Genomic DNA, 22,381 nt, shown 5'->3' with positions numbered 1-22,381 from the left:
CCTGATTGCTTCGACAAGATTAATCTTGCGACCAAGAGCTGTTTTCTTGTCCTCTTCATTACATCGTGGGACAAAGAAGGTGACCTCTACCTCAGGACTTTTTGCAACGTTTATTGCTAACTCTCTGTTTAAAGTGGAAAGTCCTCCTTTACTTGATCTCCATTCCGATCCCAGGAAAGTAACTTTTAATCTTCCTGATGATGAGGGTGCTCCACTATTTTCTTGAAATTCTCCTCCACTGGATTCCTGGGAAGAGCTCGATGATTTTGACTCCTGAAATAAATCATGCAAAATAGTGAACAAGGTAACTGGAATTATAAGTGAAACGATTTTGGTGGGTTCCCGGCCTCAAAGTTTGTCCCACGTAGGAGAGAAGAGAAATTCAGTTTTAAAACGAAGAAAGCGACAAATACCTACTGCTATCTTACAAAACCTCTTTACGGGGCTTCCTTCATGAAATGATGAGATAAATTGAGTACCCAGGCATAAAAATGCGGGCTGCATACGAGTCACGTGGTTCATCAGACCGGCGCTTATCCTCGGTTTCTGTAGCATGAAGCGACTAAGAATATTTCGACACCCCCTGCTGGTCTATCGCAGGGTTGCCTCCAGCATTAAATTGGTAAGTTCTCATTTTTACACCCGGGTGGAGAGACCCGGTACCCGGTTACCGAATTATTTAAGACATAAAGAGTTAAATACCTTTCCCTGTGAAGACATCACCGGAAGCGTTTGGTACCCAACAAATGTCCTTACTGATTACACAGTCACTAAAACGATAAATGGGAATTCATGGCTTCATTGGCTCTTTTTCTTCCAGGTGTGGGATAAAGTATAATACAGCACAATAATGTTTGTTTTTGTGTTTCATTGTCAAAGAGAGCAACTGAAAATTTATATCATCAGTAAACAGGTAATGAGGCATGTTGCCTTTCTACACCTGGAGGGTAATCAGTTAATCTCGCGACGCTGATGTTTCACAGAGAGTTTCCATTAAGATCTTTCTATGCTTAGAGCATAAATGTCTTATTTGAAGACTCAGTTTTGAGACAGCTACCTTTTGTTGGAGCAGAGCCAACAAAAGAGTTCGAGGACAAAGTTTGCAACGTCAGCGAATATCGTCAAAAAATAGAAAGAACTGTACTCAGGAAAAAGTTAGTTACGCTGGTACTATGAATATACAGCGCGCAGTTTCCTTTAACAACTGAGCCAGAGAGTTGATGAATTGCCTCATTTCCTAACACTTTGCACTATGGGCATTAGGGCTAGAGAAAATGATTTTTTCACGGCAAAACTAATTTACTTCTTTACAAATAACTCCTGTAGATACCTTCTCTTTTGTGAGGACACCATAAGAAACTTCGGGTTCAGGGAGGATCCCTTGCAGGCTATGCAAAGTCACTAAAATGATAAAAGACAATTTATTACCAAACAACTACGTTAATGACCACGGGCAGGCACTGTGTTCAGACTGCACCCATTTTCGTGTCAACAGGAGGCCTGTGGCTTTTTTCCTTGCGCCCTCACCTTTGCTAAACCAATAATAAATAGAGTTTGTTCTTTTCAGTTTTTTGCCAGCATGCAGACGAGCTTCGTTCGCTCAAAGCTTAACAAAACAGAGACAAACCATGTGTTGGGGTAAAATTTGATTATGTGTCATGGCTGCTTTTACCAACCGGTCATGGTTGATAACTCATCTATTAAAATTAAAATAGCAAATTGCATGCTTTATTGTAGGGGGAGAGGCGGAGAGTAGAGCATATACTTATTTTTCCTGTTAACAATTTTTCAATATTGTGTGGAAAAACAAAACTAGGGTCTTTTAAAAAGAAGCATGATAAATTAGATGTTTCGCCACAAGAAGAACATATCATTCACTCCTTCACTCCTTCACTCCTTCACTCCTTCACTCCTTCACTGCTTCACTCCTTCACTGCTTCACTCCTTCACTGCTTCACTGCTTCACTGCTTCACTCCTTCACTCCTTCACTCCTTCACTCCTTCACTCCTTCACTCCTTCACTCCTTCACTCCTTCACTCCTTCACTCCTTCACTCCTTCACTCCTTCACTCCTTCACTCCTTCACTCCTTCACTCCTTCACTCCTTCACTCCTTCACTCCTTCACTCTTTCACTTTTTCACTCCATCACTCCTTCACTTCCTGTTAGACATTTGAAACCCCGGGGAGAACTTCCATATGAGAAGGTCAGGGATGCTCGTCAGAAAATTTGAATTGAACTCCTAAAGGAGACTAATATGGGAGTCGCTTGAGCTTCATTAGACCCCTAAAAGATACCATTTAAAGCGGAATAGGTTCGATTACTAGCCACTGTTCAATAGAGGATCCCGGGCGCACTTGTAAACCCGACAGAGATCAGCGGGAATCAAGCCTAAAAAATAGAAATTAAATGAGAGCGTTTCTTTTATTTATTTTTTCTTCTAGTACACCCTAAAGGATACTTTGACAGCGGAAAATGGCGACGTTTCGTCGTCAACACCTTAAGTGAGACCAGAATCCTTAATTTGAACCCGAGATGACAAGCATCCCCGACCTTCTCATATAGGAGTTTACCCCCGGGTTTCGAACATCAGCCGTCTAAGGTCGTTTTACAATCGCTTGCGCCGTGTCAAGTTAGTTATTTTTTGATTGCTGACTGAAGTACTCAATATCTTACTGCAGAAATGCCCTACATTGAATAAATTTTCGCACGTACGTTTTTAACTTGGAAAACATTATTGTCCGAGTTGTAGTGCTGAAGCGATTTCACTCCAGCACTCCTATACTCCTTCACTTCCTGTTAGACATTTGGAACATTTCGCAAGAACGTTTTTATGAATAGAACCTACCTGTACGTAATTATTTAAATAGCTCATTTCCCGAAGGTGCCCGCTCATACAGGTTTAACCACACTCGATTGCCGAAAAGGAAGACATTGAAAGTCACAAATTAAAATTGACGAGCTGTATAAATGTCCGAATGATTCAAGCCGTGATTAAATGTTTTAGATGATCAACATTCAAGAGAACTGAGGAGAATTCGAGCGATGTGTTACGCTGTTAATTTATACGGTATTGTAAATAAATACACATAAATACGGACATGGCGAAATGAGGAACAAATAGTTGATAAATAGAAGAAACGACATTACACAAGGCTGGGAGTTCTGCAGTCTTTAATATCGCCTTGGAAAGGGAAGGGAAAAAAAGAGGTTGTTACAACACGGGGTATTTGTATTTGGTCACCCATCCAGGTACGAAACCCGCCGAACAGGGGTTTTGTTGACCGGGCGAGACGTGGTCCTGCCCTTATGGTATATTGACTCTACGCTGAACGCATTCTTTTTAATTCCAAGACGAGAAAAGGTTACAAAGAGAGAAAAAAAAAATCACTGATACTGGCTGGGAAAATAAAGAACGAAAAAATTGAGAGGAATGAAATTAGCATTATTACTTGTTTTGGTGATCGGATAAGAAGCGGTACTTTCTTTATAATTGTGTCGGTCTCTCGGACAAGGATAACTCGGTCTCTCGGACCGATAACTTCATGAATGTTTTACATCTCCTCGTGTATTCTCTGACCGTTGCGTTTTGCACTATTTCTTAACAATACCAGTGGGCTTTAACTTAACGTCATTCCACTGAAATAGAACCTGCACTGAGATTTTTGTCAAACTTTGCCTATTGACTGTTTATATTGTAGGAAATTAAATTTGAAAATAAAAATGAGGGGTCCCCATGTTCGTTTAGGAGCAACAGCACCTTGTTTATACCATATAAATCCTTACAATAGCACCGTGATTATAGTCACGATTGCTTGCTAAATTCACGTTTCCGACGATTGTTTCTTGCTCAACACTGAGAATTGGCCCATATTTATTTTACATAGAGAAATTTATTACTCAATTCAACACAACAGAAAAAAATGATAGGTCACCGTACTCGGTTTCGAGAAAATGACGATTTGCCTCTATGGCGAGGTCCAGCCGCAAAGAAAAAGCCGCCATTTTTTAATGCGCGCGCGCTAATCACGCGTGAAATTATGCGCAGTAGGGATGCGCAATGCAATACTGGGAAATGACCTTAACCTACGGATTAAAACCCTACGTCAGTGGCATCAAAATTGTCACTGTTTACAGGATATCCATGTTCCAAGTTAATTGGCTTATAGCCGCTTGATTATATGTATTTTTTTTACCTATACTTGACATATAAATTACGTTGTTCCATAAAACGGCCTGTCCTAATAACATTGAATTAGTCTGCAATGGAAACCTAGGTTTCAGCTTTTGATTTATTGATGCCTCACGATGATCTGCTGGTATTTTTGCAGTCTTGTCACTCAAGATCGGACATAAACACGATTGAAGCATTACTAATGGTTGCCTGTTTGTTGACAGTAAAAGACATCGCTTTCTTACTTGATGATTCTATGTCCATGGCCCCCCATATTACCGCAGCGTGTCAATCTTCCTTTTTCCGACTATGCAACATATCTTAAGGTGGCTTCCTATAGTTTTACAATCGCACACGCGCTGAGGACGAAACCTCAAGTAATTTGTGCGCCCTCGAAGGAAAACGTCAGTGTTTTTCGATATTCTATGACGTCAACATGAGCACAAAAAGCAAAACTGACAATGAATTTTTCCGCGTTTCCTTCGGTGAATTTTTTTTTAAGTTTGGCTCAGTTGTAACCACATACAATTCCTATAAAATACCCTATTTTTTGCTAAAATCTGTCAGAGGTTATCTAATATATTTAGAAGAATGACAAATTACAGAATATTGGAAAAACCGTCTGAACAACCTTGACTTTTTACCAACTCAAAATGTCAGGCAATATTTCCATGATGTGGCAAAGTATGAAGTAATTTCACCGACAGAAAGTATAAATATTAAGGAATTTAAGCCAAAATGAGGAGTATATCTGCCTGACATCAGATGAGATGTTGCCATGGTGACGGCCTTAATCCAAAAATTGTCAACCAAAACTAAGCCTTATTTTAACAGTACCCATACTGAAAAATATCTACGGGGAAAGCTTTAAGAGAAATAAACTAAGTTTTCTTTTCTAACTGGCGCTCTATAGGGAGGGTGTTCGTAAATGAAACCTCCAAAACCATTGTACATACATCAACTTCAGCTAACATCAAAGATTGACTACTGGAACTCTTTTACTTCTGCAAGACACTAAACTGTATGAGCATATTACTCAACTCCGTAAGTAATTTGAAAACCAACTTCAAAACCCCCCTGGTGTTCTTCATCTGGTCTTCAATGACCAAACTCCTTCTTGGACTAACTGACTTTCTGTTTACTGTCAACCAGTGAGATAACCTACGGCAGAATCAGACCAATAATCTTCCAACTTGCGGAGGCGCCAATGCTATATTAAGCTTTGCCCCGCTTTGCGCGCCCCTCCTCCAAAATAAGAAAATTCTCAACAATACGAATTACTCTAATTTCCTTTCAGCAAGGATGTAAATGTAGGCATAATGAAGTATGGGGTAAAACGTTAAACAGAATCTTCTAAAGCTTCATTACTTTACATTTGGTTAAATTTTATCCGAAACTTTGCAGTCTCTATAGTCGCAGTTTCCTAGAAATTCATTGTTGCATAATGAAGGACCAAAATTTTCACTGTTTACAGGATATCCATGTTCAAAGTTGATTGGCTCATAGCCGCTTGATTATATGTTTTTTTTTTTACCTATACTTGACATATAAATTACGTTGTTCCATAAAACGTCCTGTCCTAATAACATTGAATTAGTCTGCAATGGAAACCTAGGTTTCAGCTTTTGATTTATTGATGCCTCACGATGATCTGCTGGTATTTTTGCCGTCTTGTCACTCAAGATCGGACATAAACACGATTAAAGCATCACTAATGGTTCCCTAGAAATTCATTTTCCTAGAAATTCATTGTTGCATAGTGAAGGACCAAAGGGTGCCGCCAGCTACCCAAGAAACGTCTTCCTTAGCAACAAATTCTGCACCTTTGCGTATCCAGGCACTGATTCAAAGCTCGCCTCAGACATTAAAAAGGCTTGGCTGCTTCCCAACCGTCTGATTGTAATGTGATGTTTAAAGGAATTCAAAGAAGTAGATCTTTTTAAACATCAGGTGAATAACGTTATAAGATAATGCAGTTGAAAATAAATTAATTCGAAAGGTAATTTGACATCCAAGTCATGCTTCGCTAGCCGTTTTGACACAAAATATTATTCAAACTTTGCTGCATGTCAATATTGTCAAAGCAATTTTACTGTCGAACGACCATTTCTACAGCCTGTTCCTAATTAAAGCTCATAGCCCCTTTCAAATAATAAAGTACTGATATAAAACATATCCCTAAGTTTACTCTATTTGGTTAATACTAGCTAGTTTAGGGAGACGAGACAGATGCCGACAAGAACACTCGAAACTATGTTAAAATTAAAACAACAATTAAATAACTATTCTCACAGTTACCTAACTGATATCACTGATGACTTCTTGCACTTAATGATTAACTCGGTTAGTAGCTACAAATAATGTAACTAAAATACCAAGGACATCATTAACAGCGTCGTTTTAAACCAAACTTTACACTCATTTTAGCTTGTTGAATAATTAACACTGGTGCACTCAAGCAAACGACAGCTAAATCAGCGTAGGACACTGCACACAATGCAAATTGTCGATATAAAGGCCAACTTCTTGTTCTGTCTGCTTGTGAACAAAGTGATTTATCATCGACACCTCACGAAAAACTCCTTCTTACAGGAATGCCTATAGTATCGAGAGTTGCATAATAGCGTTGAGCCTGTAAAGATTTAGCTTTCACTAAATTGTCGGTGAGTTCCTCCTCTACCGACATTCGTATGGTGTTCGACAAGTTTTTCGTAGAACTAGCGCTAAAAGGCTCTAGAGTCAATTTTAAGAAAAACAACTAAATCATCCATAAACCTGTATTTTGACGAGTCTTGCGGGAAGAGACTCGGTAATTCACAAGTTAAAGGGGAACTAAAGTGAACTCATCAGCATGCTGGGAAGTCGTCGTTTGAATCCTACAAACGGGAGTAAGATAACCGGTAAATAAGAAGACGAATACCCGCGGATTTCATACATCAGAAGTCATTACATCGTGATTCCTTTAAAACATTGCTATTTCAGCTCTCGTAAGACAAAAAGATCGCATCAGGCTCAGCCTATGTTATACGATCGGCAAAGCCGAATCTTAATACGATATGCCAAATCCTGTATCAGCCAACAGTGCCTAGTAAACGTTTTCTTCATCTTATAAATTTCGAGGTCGGAGTTTTTCAGTGATGAACACACAATTTTTCAAACTACATTTCCTGATTTTCGATCTTTTTTCATCCCGCTGGCTTAAGCGAATTAACGATTTCCGCTGATATCATTAGAAAACAGTGAAACTGTCTCTAGAATACGGACGTCGACTTACATTACAAAATGCGCATGAACTAACTAGGTAAAACAAACCTGTAATCGTGCCACTTCACTCTGTAATCGCGTCACTCAGTCATCTTGAATAATGCGTATCCAGAGTAGGAGAAGACTCAATCAAGTGTAATACATTCCTTGGTGTAATCTGAGCAAACGCCGTTGAAAATACCCTTTGCGTCGAGAACTTTCTAGAGTTTGACCTTTCGATTTCAATTTCCTGCTACTGATATTCTAATTCTGTAGCTGACTAACGCGAATTTCCATAAGTAATAGTAATTGGGCCGAGTGGAGTACAATTTAGGGAGTAATCACGCGAGTAATTTAAAAATCGGTCGAGCGCGAAGCGCAAGGTCGATTTGAAATTACGAGCCCGATTATTCCCTGAATTGTACAACCCGAGGTCCAATTACTAATTAATCGTATCTGTAACAAATTTCGGAATTGAAATTGTCGTTTGAGAACTTCTTTTGGGCTGAAACGTTTGTAGCGCTTTTCATAAGTTTTGAAAACTGTAGGAAACATTGCAAAGGGAGTCATTAAAGCGCGCGTAATTGATATGCGAATCACGTGGGTATCCAATTACAAAAAACGTATCAAATAGGCGCACAGGGAACCAACCACGATGGAGAATTTTGTTATAGATGCGATTAAAAAACCTAATCAAAAGACATTTCAGAGCACAAAAGACATTTTTATTTCCAAAATTTGTCGTACAATTCAGGGAGAAATCGTGCTCGTGCTCGTGCTCGTGCTCGTGCTCGTAATTTCAAATCCTCGTCGCGCTTCGCGCTCGTCCGCTTTTGAAATTACACGCGCGATTTCTCCCTGAATTGTACTCCAGTCGGTCCAATTACTATTACTAATAGCTGAAGGGACTGGATTTGGGATATCTGAGTTTAAAGGCAATAAAAAAAATAATAATTAAGAACAGTAGATATTATTATATGTCTGTTATACTCGGAAATAAAAGTAAGTTTAAAGTAATTTGGATAGTCCGTTGTGTTGCATTACTTGGCTTAGTGATTGGTGTAGAAACCTCGAGCCACTTTCTCAACCAATCAGAAGAAAAACTAAAACAAATCGTGGCGCGCTCACGCACGCTTTCCCGCGCTTGGACCAGTTACATGTACTTACCTCCAGTTTTGTTGGTATTAAGGAGCTTGTAGGCTATTATTCACATCGTATTACAAACTGATAAGAGACTGTTTTAAATATCTTTTCAAAAGAAATCATTTCTAACAACACCAAATGTCGAAAACGAATTTCGAAGTTCCTATGAAATACTTGAAGTACTTGAATCTTCTGTAAATAGCGCTCTGTGAATACAGTAAATTGGGCACAATATCAAAATTAATTGATTGACTGATGAAATGAAGCTGATGATGAAATTTCACCTGTAGGTGTTTGCACATTTTCTCTGAACTTTGAATTTCTGAATTATTTCGAGTTTCCGTGAAAACTTTTTTTGGTATTATTTTAGGCAACTTTTTATACCTTAATAGTTTTTAGAAAATGCAAAGAGGACTGTAATACACTTCAAATTATTTTGGACGCTTGATGAAGCTGCCAGTGAAATGAAATGACTCTCAATAACTTTTCAATCCCTTAAGAGAGATCTACTGGAATCTACGGCTGTAAAGAAATTCCACCTTATTCCTTCATTTAGATTGCTCATTCGATGCTTATTGTCGGGAAAGACATCATTGATAAATGGAAGGCGCATTCTTCCATCTTGCCCGACTATGCAGGATGCGCTGCACTTACAGCAAAATCAATCCACCTCAATTTTTAGGTGACGTCAACTGTGCAGTTACCATCAATCAATCAAACTTTATTTAGAGATGGTTTTCACTTAATAGTTAAAACAACTACTAAACCTGTGGCCTTCGATTAAGAATTATAAAAGACTTATTATTGTGACATTCTTGCGTTGCTTTCTATTGTTTCGCTCCCTATGTAAATCATGATATCCCTACGGGACAAATAATTTACATTTTTCGTGCGCGTACTTATACGAGCTACGGTTTCGTTATTTTAAAATAGCTTACAAATCCGTTCGAGGAAATTGTGCATCGAGTACGTATCCAGGATCTGTTCAATTTCCACTTTATCCTTCTGGTGGAAGTTTTCTTTATAATTTGTCTAGCGTCCTTCATTTATTATTGTTGTATTCATTTTCTATTTGCTTGTCATTTTTTCTAGTCAAACTCGTATTCGTGTTAACAAATAAAATTGTACGATGTTTGAAGTTCCCACCCAGTTTGGTTTCCACTCAATCCATATTATAGCGAAACAGCGATAACGACTATAATTATTTTAAGACCTAAATTAAAAATCTGAAATTAAACCAATATAAGAACATGATTTAAAAACTAAGTTATTAAAGAAGTAAATACTCGACATTAACAGTACTCAGTCTAAAGATAATTGTCTAAAAACGGACAAAATGATGATTGGCATCGAGGGTACTAAGTTGCAAAGCAAGGTCCCTGAACCATCAGAGAAAAGATTTCCGGCAGCTAGAAAATTCAATAACTTCCCCACGATTTTAAGAATGCGCTCACTGTCAATATTAACAGTCATCGTGCAGTCTCAGTTCAAAGAAAATGTTTTTTTCTAAGATATATATTTTTCTGATCAAGTTGAAAACGGCATCAAGGTGAGGTCGATATAATTAAGATTCCGTGTGGTTTTTGCGCTTATGTTCTCTAAAGTACTCCTTTCCATCTTTCCGTTGCGAAGTTTACTTACTTACTTATTAAGCCTGCTGGCATGCAGGTGCCTAGGACGCGGAGTTTGATGACTACTTTTTCATTACGCTGTTACTCAGCTAGTTCACCAAAATATACTGAGGTCTTAAATCAAAGCTCATGTGTTGTGTGTTTGTACAGTCCACAGATACAAGTAAGTAGAAACTAATTTATTTATTTTTTGGTTAATAGAAAATTTCAAGTTATTTAGCGAGGAATGGGACAAAGCTTCTAGAAAGAAATTTATATCAAGCCGGAATAGTATTTTGTATCTAGATCATAGTCTCTTGTTTGTATTCTCTACAGTTATTACCCATACCCAAGTTACATTTGTGGTCGTTTCTTTCAGAGGGTCGTTATTCCGAGAGTCACTACCTATGGGATTTGCTAGTAATTGTCAAATTTTATCGCTAATTCCAGAGCATCGGTATTTCTAGAGCTGTACAACCGTAAACATAAGCACAAGAGGCTTATTATGCACAAGTGGAGAAGGCTACGACATAAACATAAGTGTTCGTCTTGTGCTTAGCTTTACGTTTATGTCGCTGTTATATCCAGTGGGGACCTAAGGATAAAGTGCTCGCTGATTGGCTGAAAGTCTTTCGCTTATACTTATACCAACCATGTCCCACCCGCCCCACCCGCCCCACGCCCAAGCCAGGGAAAAGACCCTGGGAACGAGGTTGCGACATAAGCATTAGCATAAGCAAGAGAAAATGAACTTATGCTTAAAATTATGCTTATATCCCGCCGTCCCCACTACACTTTTTTTTTTTTATAAGAATGTTTTCTTGCCTTTTTACTCGGGCTTCCGTAGGAGAGCCCGAGCCTTAAAATACCAGCGTTTTGGTAGCCAAAAGGAGGGTCATGGTCCCAGGCGTTCCATGCGTAGACCATGGAAACTGGGGACGAGAAACGCGACATTGCTCGCTCTTCGTGAGAGAATGCGGTGTTTTGCGAAGAAAGTTTTGGCAAGAATCGCGCCTTATAGAGGGGACCGTAAGGGAGGTCCGAAAACCGCAAAACCGCGTAAAAAAATGTAAAAAACCGCATTACCGCATGGAAATTTACCAATATACCGAAACCGTAGTTACAAATGTGCTACGGTGCCGTCATCATTACTTCTAGTTCGCCATTCCATTACAAATACGACCTTATTTAGTTTGATAAAAGTGTATGTTAATGTTAATCAACGTATGATCATCGCACTCATAAAATAATACTGTAATAATTGACACACGTCCGTGGGACTGACTTTGTTATGCTGTTGTGGAACTAATATAAGGGCGCTCGCGCACGTACGAATACTGCTGAGTTACCCAATTGAAAAACATCGATGTTTACGACTTCAGCACTGGAAACCACTCAAATGTTACACAACGCAAGCTTTCTGCGAGTTTTTTGTTCGGTGAAAATTCGTCAAGATGCTAGTTTTCAAACTCAAGTATCCCGAATACGAGCTCGGAACATCCATTTTATGTCAGAATTCGACTGAATCAACCTTAAATTGCATTTAAAATTTTCCAAGAAGAATTTTGAATGACCCGAAGACAACGTCATGGTAGTCAGCCCCGTGAAGTGTTCAGTGAAGCAAACGATTGTTGAAGCGTATAACTCTCCAGAAGCGAGTTCTTGCTCCCAGACGAAACTTCGCCGAGCTTCCAATCTCTCCTTGAAGCAACATCGTCTCTTCCCGACCACCCTCAAAACCACTTCTTCTTGCTCGGCAGACATTGTCCCGCACGAGGCCACGGCAAATACTGTAGGAAATCCGAGTGAAAGATTCCCAGCCCGGAAAGTCACCAAGTCGACGTATCATTGGATAAAATGGTTAACCATAACAATTATTAACCGGAAAAAGCGGAAATTTACAAACAGCAAAGCTTTCTTGCACAACAATGGTCTGTTGCAAAACATAAACAAGAAATCAAAAGTCATCGGAAGCGTCAGGATTCGAGTAATAACTGTCATAACTGGAAAGCGCAGACGGCTGCAGACTCTTTTTTACCGATTACCGCGATCGAAAATTTATGAAAACCGCAAACCGCTTAGTCTTATTAAACCGCAATACTGCAGGTTACAATAAAGATTTCCCCAAAACCGTACCAAAAATAACGCAAAACCGCATCACCGCAAACCGTTACGCCCCCTCCTTATACATTCATCTCACATACAAAGATGTTGATCGTTTTCAGAAAGGGTCGGTCTACGAATTATATTGCTTGAAAGCCAGCCAGGTAAGCAAAGTTCACGCTCGAAACGTTCTCGTGAGATAACAACCGAGCCGATTGCGGTATGAGTTCAATCTACGAAAACACTGGCAAAAAATAGGCAGTCAAGGCTACTGCTGTTATTATTTAGAACACTGCAGTAAAACAAATCATATTGCAATAAAACGAGCTAAATACGAAAACGTTTTTGGACTCGTAGCTCATTAAAAACATGCCGACTTGTTTCTTGCACCCCGCAAAATATGTCGATCGCCAAAGTTGTAAAGATAAGACTTTCGGTAACTGAATTAAATATCTTACCTCCAAGTTAGTTGGCTTTCTAGTAGGGTGCAGGAAAAAAAAAATAACGTGTGAATTTGGAGGTACATTGTGCGGGAGAATTAAACCTTCGATTGTGCGGTGAATTGTGCGGGATTATTGACGAACCAATGTTCTTGCCAAGTCCTAAGGAAAATCTGCATTGACGATAGTTTAGCCAGTTTTTTCACTAGTAGTTCAAATATATTTAACAGTCTTAGCAATCGCCAATTCTTTTAGAAAACTGTGTCTGACTGCAAAAGAAAATCATGTTGCGTGACATGAACTAGACGAGCATGAAGCCCAAATAAATAGCAAAATAGAATGCCGCATCTTCCCTTATAGTCCATCAGCTGAGGTGGTTGTATGGCTCACTTGAGGGGAACAAACGAAACTTGTATATTCTTAATCTTTGACTATTAAGCATCATAAAAATGCAGGATAGCAAGGACAGAACGGTAGCTTTCACTTTGTAAATCGAATTTTAAATTTACCCCCAATACCCTCCTTTTGGTCGCCATCTTGGACTTCATAGCGCAGCGCATCCATACTCTTGCACCCCTTCTTGTACAGCTGTCACATGAGTGCTTCCTCCAGTATCTCTCCGGATACTGTTCACTCCTTCCCAATTCTCGCCATAGCTCGGACCTACCTTTCACTGTATTGGAAAATTAGAAGCTGAACTGCTTACCAGCGAGTATCACAGCCTGTGATCGTGTGTACGCTAATAATTTAGGACTTTCATGAAGTAGAGCTTGTCGATGTCTTGGTCAAGTTACTTCTCCAAGCTGTTAATAACTAAAGAAATTTTATAATTCTGCTCTTTCCGCCTTCTTTATTCTTCATGTAACACATTCCAAGGTTTTGGCTTTGACCAAGCAGTAGGACAAAAATATCAGTGTCGGGGTGGATGACGCACCTGCCTCCCACGAACCGAGCATGGAGAACCAGCCTCTTCATGATTACACCCTATCTCAGAAACTGGTTCGCATGTGGCTGCGTCTTAGTCTCTAGCACTGATCTTCGGCTGTCACGTACATGATCCGGTCACCGAGCCTGCCTCAGAATGGTTCTTTCTTCCACAGTAACACGAGGGAATTGGCAATATCAGGCTTGTTTGCATTGACACTGAAAATTCTGGTTCCTTGACTTCCCAGTATAGGCAGGGAGTATGTTCTTGTACTGTTCAACGTCAGAGATAGACACTCTTTAAAATCTTTCGACATTCTTGATTAATACCTCTCGATACATGTCGAACACTTCTACACGTGCCTGTTGCCGGTGCTCATTACCAACTCAAACACTCGCTTAGCCACCACAAGAGACATACCTCCAGAGGGCGGGATATTCAACTGCAAGATCACCATTCCAGGTACACTGAAAATACTGGTTGCGTTCTCTGGGTATTTCTCGATGACTGTGACGCTCTAGGTTGGGAGAGTTTTGCTTCTGTTGGGAGGCTTTGTGCAGTTGTTTTTCGCGGGAGTCCACAAGGATCGGCAAGAGACCGACAAGTGCCATCAGAGCAAATACATCTCAATCCATACGAGCAGGAAGTACTACATCCTAGTTGCGAACCTTACGCACAGCCTACAGATCCTTAAAAGACTTCAGCTTGGCTTTCTTCAATGGATCTAAGTGATCTGAAGTGGGATTAGATGAGCAACGGTCGTTACAAAGTCATTCACTGCCTTCTTTACCTTGCTCTTAGCCTGCAATAAGTCATCACTTACTTCTGTTGTCGCTTTGATACCCCGGCGTGGAGAAGCTCGTTAGTGCTGCATCTTGTTTCCTGATCCACCAGCTTTCCTACAGCTTTGATGTCTTCTTTGATGCGTGCTGGAGCCAACTCCTTAAGGATGTAGGTCTGTGATGAAGTAATAGCCCAATACTCGTGAAGAAGCTTCCTGGGCTAACCTAGAACCCTAACAACCACATACAATGCACTCATCCACCATTGATCAGATCATGGTTCAGAGGAAACACGTTCGCACTTTCGTTTGTGAGACCGCGTGTTTGGGAACTGATGCTCGATGTAGGAAACAGGCAAATGTTTTTGAGGGCTTTGTTTCAACAAACGTGCAATTTAAACAAATATTTTATCTACTTGCCCTCTTTTAATGAAATAATCTTGAGAACCGTGCCCCACAATGTTTTTGTAATGATTATAAGTGCAAAATGATCATATTGTGACTAATAATCAGGCGTTGTGACGTCACTTATGACGTCATGTACTGATAATTCAAGCACTAGAACAAATGGATATCATGTTTGTAGTTCCAATACGTTTAAAATTTACATTTGAAACACGATTCGCTTACATTGAAGGAATACAAACCACTTTAAAACGTTTCCCAAAAATCCAAGATGGCGGCAAAAGAAGGGTATGTGGGGCAAAATTTAAAATTCGCTTTACAAAGTGAAAGCTACCCTTCTTTCCTTGCTATCATACATTTTTATGATGCTTGATAGTCAAAAATTAAGATAAGACATGTTTCGGCTGTTCCCCATAAGTGAGCCATAAACCCAAATTTTCGGCTCTCAGCTGATGGACTATTATAAATGAGACTCCTTTTTAAAAATACTCCTGCCTTGATTCAGTAAAAATATGTAGCTTGAATATTTCTTCATAAACTTCATTAAGGGTTGCAAATTCTTGGAAGTTATCCGCAAAATGCACAACTTGAAAGTTTATGCAAATTATATGCAATGCAATTTGAGCCTAGTCACAGGACTGTTGTTTTCGCGAAGAAGTTTATCATGATTCGTTTTGGCTTTCTCGAAAGGGATTACTCGCTCTCCAAAGGAGATATGACTCTTGAAAAGGGTTTAAGATCGCAACACGGCAAAGATGTTCAGCTACACAATTTACTCGGATCGCCACGACCAGCAAACAAACTTCGTACAATTTCTGCTAGCATGTACAAAGTAATCACCATAAGTTGTAAAAAGACCTCGAAAATTCTACGCAAACAACTTCTCCATCAATGCGTAGGCAGCTGTGCTTCATTCTTGAACCAAAATGGTTTAAACTCACAACTTGCGATAGGATGAGGATACTCAACGAAGCAACTTGAATAGTAAATATCTAAGCGGAACTCTTGTGCTAAAATATCCTGAATCTTTAATTTGCTTTTATTGTGTCCAATACGCGTTTTCATAAAGTACGATTTGATACTGTGGTACGAAGCCCGAGTAAACGCTCTTAGAGCGTCTAGTTTTAAAAAAGAATGTTGTTTTTCTGGTCCAGGGTAAATATTCTCATCTTTCAACCGCTTTCACGCTGAAAATATTATTGTGAACAATTTCAGATTATAGCGTATGACATTTCCGTTGTCTGGATGGTGTTGAAGTAATTTTGGAGCCAGTCTGCAAACATTGATTGTAGAAATGTTTGTAGCATCGAATACACGCTCAGTGCTGTTTTTATTGGTTTTCGGCTGGTTTTGCCGCTTAGAACGTATAGAGAAAGGAAGAGTTTTATACTATGGTTTATGTTAATCAAGAACATAATTGTACATGTATTTACAAATTTCCAATGCACAAAATTATAGAGGGTCCACAATAGGGTTCTCAGATCCCGCTTCCCACCCATTTTCTCCTGTTAATTCCGTTATCCCGTCCTTTTTTGCCTGGAAATCCCGATCCTACCCACTTTTCAAAGGCGTTTCTACGTTAATTATTAATTTATTAAATAATTAATTTAATAATTAACACAGAAACTTTTTAAAAATAGATATCCCATAAAAGATCACAAAAGGATTCAATGGGTAGCAGACAACTAAGCATGAATGATTGTAACGTTGCTTTCTGTAAACGGTTTACTGTTTTGCTTTCTTTCGTCCACGTATCAGTGAAACAAAAAGAGATGGGTCGTAAAGACACCTGACAGTTTCTTTCAAAGCTTCAGTTTCTTCACTTTCCTTGAAATCTCGGCTCAGAACTTTTCTTTCCGAATGAAGGCATTCCCGCTCGCACATCCTTTTCATATACTTTCATAATATATCTCGACGCAAGTTAATGTCGCATACTTCGATCCAATTTTGTTGGCCAAAACAAGCCAAACGCTCTGGAAAAGGTCGAAAGCCTACAAAAGCTAGAAAGGAACGGGGGGGGGGGGGGGGTGGTCAAGATTACACGATTACAAAAGCAAGCTTCGGAAATGGACAGAAAGGACAATAGGACTTAAAAACCTCATCGTGTACCTGTATCGCTTGACTACGTTAGTATCATGAGACTGTATTCATACAGTCTCATGATACTAACGTACAGTAGTCAAGCGATAATGAATACGTTTGACAGAACCTGACAGAGTTGACAGGGTACAGAGCCTTTGCTATTCGAATACGAACAAAAGGTTCGTTTCTGCCAGCTCGCAGGTTTTGCGCTGGTCAATTCATGAGGTCACGTAAGAATTGAAATCCCGTATCCCGCTTTGTTTCCCTTGCCAATCCCGCATCCCAATCCCATAAAACACGAAATCCCGCATTTGCTCATAATTGTAATTCCCTCTTCCCGCTCCTGTTTTCAGCTCAAATCCCGAAAATTATGGCGAAAAAAAGCCAAATCCCGCATCCCGCCAAATCTATAGCAAAGATATCAGTGACGTCACCTATTGTTATTACTATGTCAACCAGAGAACTATTGGGTGGTGAAACAAAGAGTTCTTTTGTTTAACGGTTTGAACATTTAAATAACAAAGACAATGTTTGTAAACGAATATCTTCCCTATTTTGGACTCTCAATTATATTATACGACGTGTTCTCGCGAAATCCTCAGGAGCGACTGAACGATTCTGTCGGATAGGACATGTTACGTTAGTATTTCGTATATTTGTCATCTTTTTAAATTATTTAGTGTACAGTTCTGGAATTTCACCAAGAATTATTTCAGAAAATGGACCGGAAGTGATATCGATCATAGATCTGCTGCAATTTTACTTTCCACTTCAACTTGAACGTGAAAACCTGTTTTGCGGCATTTGAACAATTTCGATATATTCAAATTCAGAATAGCAACACAATAGACCTCAGCACGAGGCTCTGGTGAATAAACCCCACAAACTCTGTAGTTATCCCCCAGTAATGGGATCTTTTGTTTTAGGCTGAATTTTAATATATCGAAATTGGTCTGTCATGAAAATAGCAAGAGTCATGAAAGCCGAGAAGTTTGGAATTTCGATCCTAAGCGAGCGAACCCAATTTCAATTTTTATGCCAACAACCGGCTGAAAAAGTGAGACTATACCGCCTTATATCTGTCTCTATATCTAAAGTGAATATTGTGATACCACGGCGTAAACATCCACAGCCGCCGACCGCCAAATACATGCACGAAAAGCCATGAGACTTTTACGGCGAACACTGTTGAAAAATGTCTTCATAGCCACAGTGATTTTTATCCTAATCTTTTACGTCGTACGGTTGTCAAGGGTTGGATACGAAAAGGACAACCTGTATACGTCTGGTTCCACAAAGGCAAGGACCAAGGGAACTGGAAGCAGCAATACGGCAACAACACAACGTACAACAACAAGGTTAAAGAAACATCGAGCAACAGAGTTGCGTGCGAAATTTTTCATTGCATTTTCATTTGGCGATCAGTTCACTCGGGCCACAGAAAGTCTTCTGGCGCTCGCGGCTCTTGCCAGGTATGGAAGTCGCAGTGTTGCTGTTCCATTTGTCAAGGATTCCAAGTTTCACGGGACAAACATCGATCAGACGGCAGGGACACTCTCTCGATACTTTGACTTGAATGCACTGAACCAAAAACTCGATTCTTACGGTTATGGATTGTTGAAGGGATGGACGCATTTTCAGCAACGGTGCAATCAAAGCCTGGATGTATTGTTGAATGTACTTACCCAGGGAGGTAGCTCACACGCTCGCTTGTCGAACAGCCAAAGACAGCTTCTGAATAAAACTGGATGGACGCCATGTTTTTCCGATCTGCAACAGACCGGAGACCGGTTCAAGGGATTTAATATCAATCAGACAATTTGCATTGATCCTGAAATGTTAACATCGGCCGAACTGTTAGAAAGCGATGTTTTACGAGATTCTAGTTGCGTTGGTTTTGTTGAGTGGAGAGGGATTGGGAACGGCCGCTGTCATTTTTCCCTTTCTTCTGACAAAGTACCTTCGCCTTTTAGTGTTAGGCACGAGGTGCCATTTAGCCGTAAACTTGTGCAAGCAGCGCAAGAATTTGCAGTTAAACAACTTGGAGACAGCTATATTTCGGTTCACATTCGCTCCGAATGGGTTTTAAGAACGCACGAATCAAACATGACGTACTTGCTGGATTGTTTCCGTCAATTAAGCTCAAGGATACAGAACGCTAAGCAAACAACTGGCTTAGAGAAAATATTTCTTGCCACCGACTTTTCAAGTTTTGGATCAAAGTCGCTCACTGTTCGGCCTGCTCAGGAGAAAAGTGAAATGTTGCTCAAATATTTGGAGAAACTGCTTGAAAGGCCTCATGTGTTTGACCCCAGAACAGTGAAACTTTCCGATAGAGGCTCTATCGCCATAGTAGAGATGAACATTTTGTCTGCTGGAAAGAAACTGTTTTTGGTTGGAGGTGGAAATTTTGAAGACTGGATAAGGGATCAGTTTGAAAAGGTCGGCGACAATGTTGCTGAGAAAATTTGTTATTGGGAAAGGCCAGAAAGAAATACGTAGAGAGCAGTATACTGAGCTATCAAGAGCATGCTGTCTTGAAGTTCGTGGGACTCTTTTAATTTGTACATAACAGAACAAAACAAAAACAAATGACAAATGTTTTTATTTGAGGAAGTGACCTGAATATTGAGAAAATTTATTTTTTTAAGAAAGTTTTAGTGACTTAATTAACTTGTCAGCTACTTTTCTTAAGTAATTGGTTAGTTATTTTAGTTAGTTAGTTATAAGTTTTATTTCATCTAGTTATTTACTGTTAGGCGCATTGAGTTGAGACTGATGCGCCCTATAAAAATGCAAACATTATTATTATCAGTGTTGCTTTTGTTGTCAATGCACAATATAGAGAGCTGATTATCAAGAAACGTTGTCGAATGGAATAATTAGCCTACAAGACAAGAAGTTTGCGTCATAATTTTATAAGCATGCCTTCCGGGACTCGCTACCTTCAGCGCAGAGTGTGATGGTTCAATAGCCGTTTGCGATAGGAAGCTAAACCACTATAGACGGTAGACTACGAGTATTCTCTCTTTCGCTTACTCCGTCGTGTGAGACGGAAAGAAAACCTCGCGGTTTATTGACGGTCTCGCTCTACGGACTAAGCAAAAGAGGGACCATTCTTAATCTATATATAAACGGCCCAAGTTGTAACGAGACATTTCCGCAACAAGTTAAGGACCAAGATTGCCAGTGCAAAATCGAAAACCGGCATTTTGAAATCAGCAAAGGCTATACTGTTCTAATAAATTCAGGTCTCTGGGTTGACTAATCACAAAGGAAGAGAATATATTTGTTTGGAAGCAGCTTGTTTATCTTATCACTTCGCATAAAGAAGACCTGAGAAACCCTACGTCATTTAGATAGAATGGGCAACAAATTATAGCAGACTCCGAGTGAATACATGAAGTAATATGCTTGTGAAAATACACGATAAAATATATGGGTTATTGATCAAGCATGAGGTCAAGATGGCTGGATATTGGCCAAGTTCTTTTTGTGCGTGTTTATGGACCGAGGCGGAGTTGAGGTCCATAAACACGCAAAAAAAAACGAGGCCAATATCCAGTCATCTTGACCGAACAAGCTTGGCCAATGAAGGTTTTATTATATGGAAAAAGAAAACTATTTTCTTGCGTGGCGCAGCGTGTACCCCGAGCGAGCAAGATAGCGCCATCTTGCTTGCTCGGGTAGCCAATCACAGGGCAGGATGCACGCTCACGGAAATACGCCATATTAGAGAATCTTTGCTGACGTCATTTTTTACATTTTTTCCTCAGGAACATAAGACGTTGCGCAGAGAAGGCATCACGCTAGACACAAATCAACCTATTGACTCCCGTGACGCCCATGACCGGCCGTGACGAGCTTTCGCCTTTCTAATTTTAAATTTCTAAATTGTACTTAACTTTTTAGATCTTATAAATTGTACATATCTTTATTCCCCAGGGCCCCTATGAATACCAGCCTCGTTGCTGAATGGGCTACCCTAGTTAAATAAAGTTACTTACTTACCTACTTACTTACTAATAATAATAATAATAATAATAATAATAATAATAATCTTTATACAGGAGGCTCCACTCACTAATGTGGTTTTCAGGGAGGTCCTGAAATAAAAATGATGGCAATCAAAAAAATTAAATTAAACCAAAATTATTACAGCGTTGATTAAAAACCTCTAACAGCTAAAAATATATATATATATATATAACTAAAGATATATAAAGTTGAAACATTGAAACTCGTAGTAAAATATAAAATACAATTATTCATTTACGGTTAATGCAACTATCTAGCTTATATATACCTAATATTTACATTAATGTTTTACGCAGGACATTCTTAAAGTCTCTTAAAGACTTACTTACTTACTTACTTACTTACTTACTTACTTACTTACTTACCTTTGTTCCACTTCTGATGTCATTACCTTTGACCAAAATTGGCATTATCTATACTTAAATTCTGCAAGAGGAAAAGATCTTTTCAATGATACCCAGATCAGAGTGAAAAACTCAAAGTGAAAAACGCAGAGCAAAATTTCTTGCGACTATACGTGGCTACTCCATGGTAAAAATTGCCCGTCTCGATGATGCTTTCTCAGAAAGTTTTCAACTGGAACCAAGCCCAGGAGAAGGTGAATCACTTCAGCAAAAGTATAAGAAGAGGAGAAATAGGAAAGGCGAAAAAAAAATTGATTTCTGCGCATGCTCGAACAAAATTGTCGTAAAACGCGATGCTAGTGGGGAGAAAGCCATGCTGTCATGTTGCAAATGCTTTTTTGGGTATATTGATGCTAATTTGGCCCATATCCAGGCTGAAAATCTCCAAAATGTCCAAGAGATGTGTTTCTGGCAAAAAGCTCCGCGAGTCAATGGGCCAGTAACTACAAACATTTATAGAGCTTGTGAAACTTGGTAATTGGTGAAAGTTTTGGCTCTTTGGGGTGTAATATTCGAGAAGGGATTGGCTTTCAAAAACTGAAAAATTTCTGGGTGGCAAAGGCGCTAATAAGCTCACACATTCTTTGTAAAATTTTGAGATTTTAAACCCGCGTCGCTCAAAAAGTATTCAATACATCGGGCTCAAATTAAATTCCTTGGGACAGTGAATCGTGCGCATGCCATGCCCTTTTCAATATTCAAAACTGGTGTCTTTGTAACTTCATCAGAAAATGTATCGCTCATGCTAATCAGACAAGTATTGTAAACTACGATTCTTCTATAATAAGGGTGCTTAGTGACCTGAGACACCAAATCTCCATCTCTACGCCATTCCGAACCTGCTGTGTTCCGGAAATTTAGTATTACTGTCGCAGTCAGATGGTTTTGAAGTTGCCTTAATGATAGCGGCCGGGTTGTTCAAAGCCTGATTAAACTAACCCAGGATTAAAGAGAATTTTGATTTCGGTTTTGTAACTTTTCAGTCCAGTTTTCTGTTTATGTTGCTTGTCTTTCAGTTTTGAGTTTGGTTCATC

General features: G+C 39.4%; 2 protein-coding genes across 4 annotated transcripts in view; one reads left to right on the top strand and one right to left on the bottom strand.

Moving 5' to 3' along the window:
* The window catches only part of LOC110059814 (uncharacterized), a 55,249-nt gene extending 47,623 nt beyond the window's left edge, over positions 1-7,626 (bottom strand). For 2 of the 3 annotated variants that reach the window (XM_089277120.1, XM_089277119.1), the window contains exons 1-4: positions 7,486-7,626; positions 1,331-1,401; positions 703-770; positions 1-273 (exon numbers count right to left, since the gene is read on the bottom strand). The exon at positions 1-273 is cut by the window's left edge and continues 952 nt beyond it. In XM_089277120.1, coding sequence (XP_089133246.1) covers positions 1-273; positions 703-720 — 291 coding nt within the window. In that variant the 5' untranslated portion in view covers positions 721-770; positions 1,331-1,401; positions 7,486-7,626. Of the gene's footprint in view, positions 274-702; positions 771-1,330; positions 1,402-7,485 lie in introns of those variants that run through there. The other variant, XM_089277121.1, reaches the window with a different exon arrangement.
* A 9,845-nt stretch (positions 7,627-17,471) lies between these two features.
* LOC110059805 (uncharacterized) lies at positions 17,472-20,919 on the top strand. Its single transcript, XM_089277135.1, has 2 exons — positions 17,472-19,347; positions 20,682-20,919. The coding sequence occupies exons 1-2, from the start codon at positions 18,070-18,072 to the stop codon at positions 20,763-20,765; spliced, it is 1,362 nt and encodes a 453-aa protein (XP_089133261.1). The 5' UTR covers positions 17,472-18,069; the 3' UTR covers positions 20,766-20,919.
* The last annotated feature ends 1,462 nt before the right edge of the window (positions 20,920-22,381 follow it).

This window comes from Orbicella faveolata, unplaced genomic scaffold (assembly GCF_042242905.1).
Source record: "Orbicella faveolata isolate gen_17 unplaced genomic scaffold, um_ofav_v1 contig_46, whole genome shotgun sequence".
NCBI lineage: Eukaryota > Metazoa > Cnidaria > Anthozoa > Scleractinia > Merulinidae > Orbicella > Orbicella faveolata.
This window is presented reverse-complemented; position numbering and strand designations above follow the sequence as displayed.

Bases quoted from the DNA above. Each gene is read 5' to 3' on its own strand.
- LOC110059805 (XM_089277135.1), top strand. From the start codon at position 18,070: ATGAGACTTTTACGGCGAACACTGTTGAAAAATGTCTTCATAGCCACA. The intron at 19,348-20,681 runs GTCGGCGACAAT...TTTTTTCCTCAG, and splicing joins TAAGGGATCAGTTTGAAAAG to GAACATAAGACGTTGCGCAG.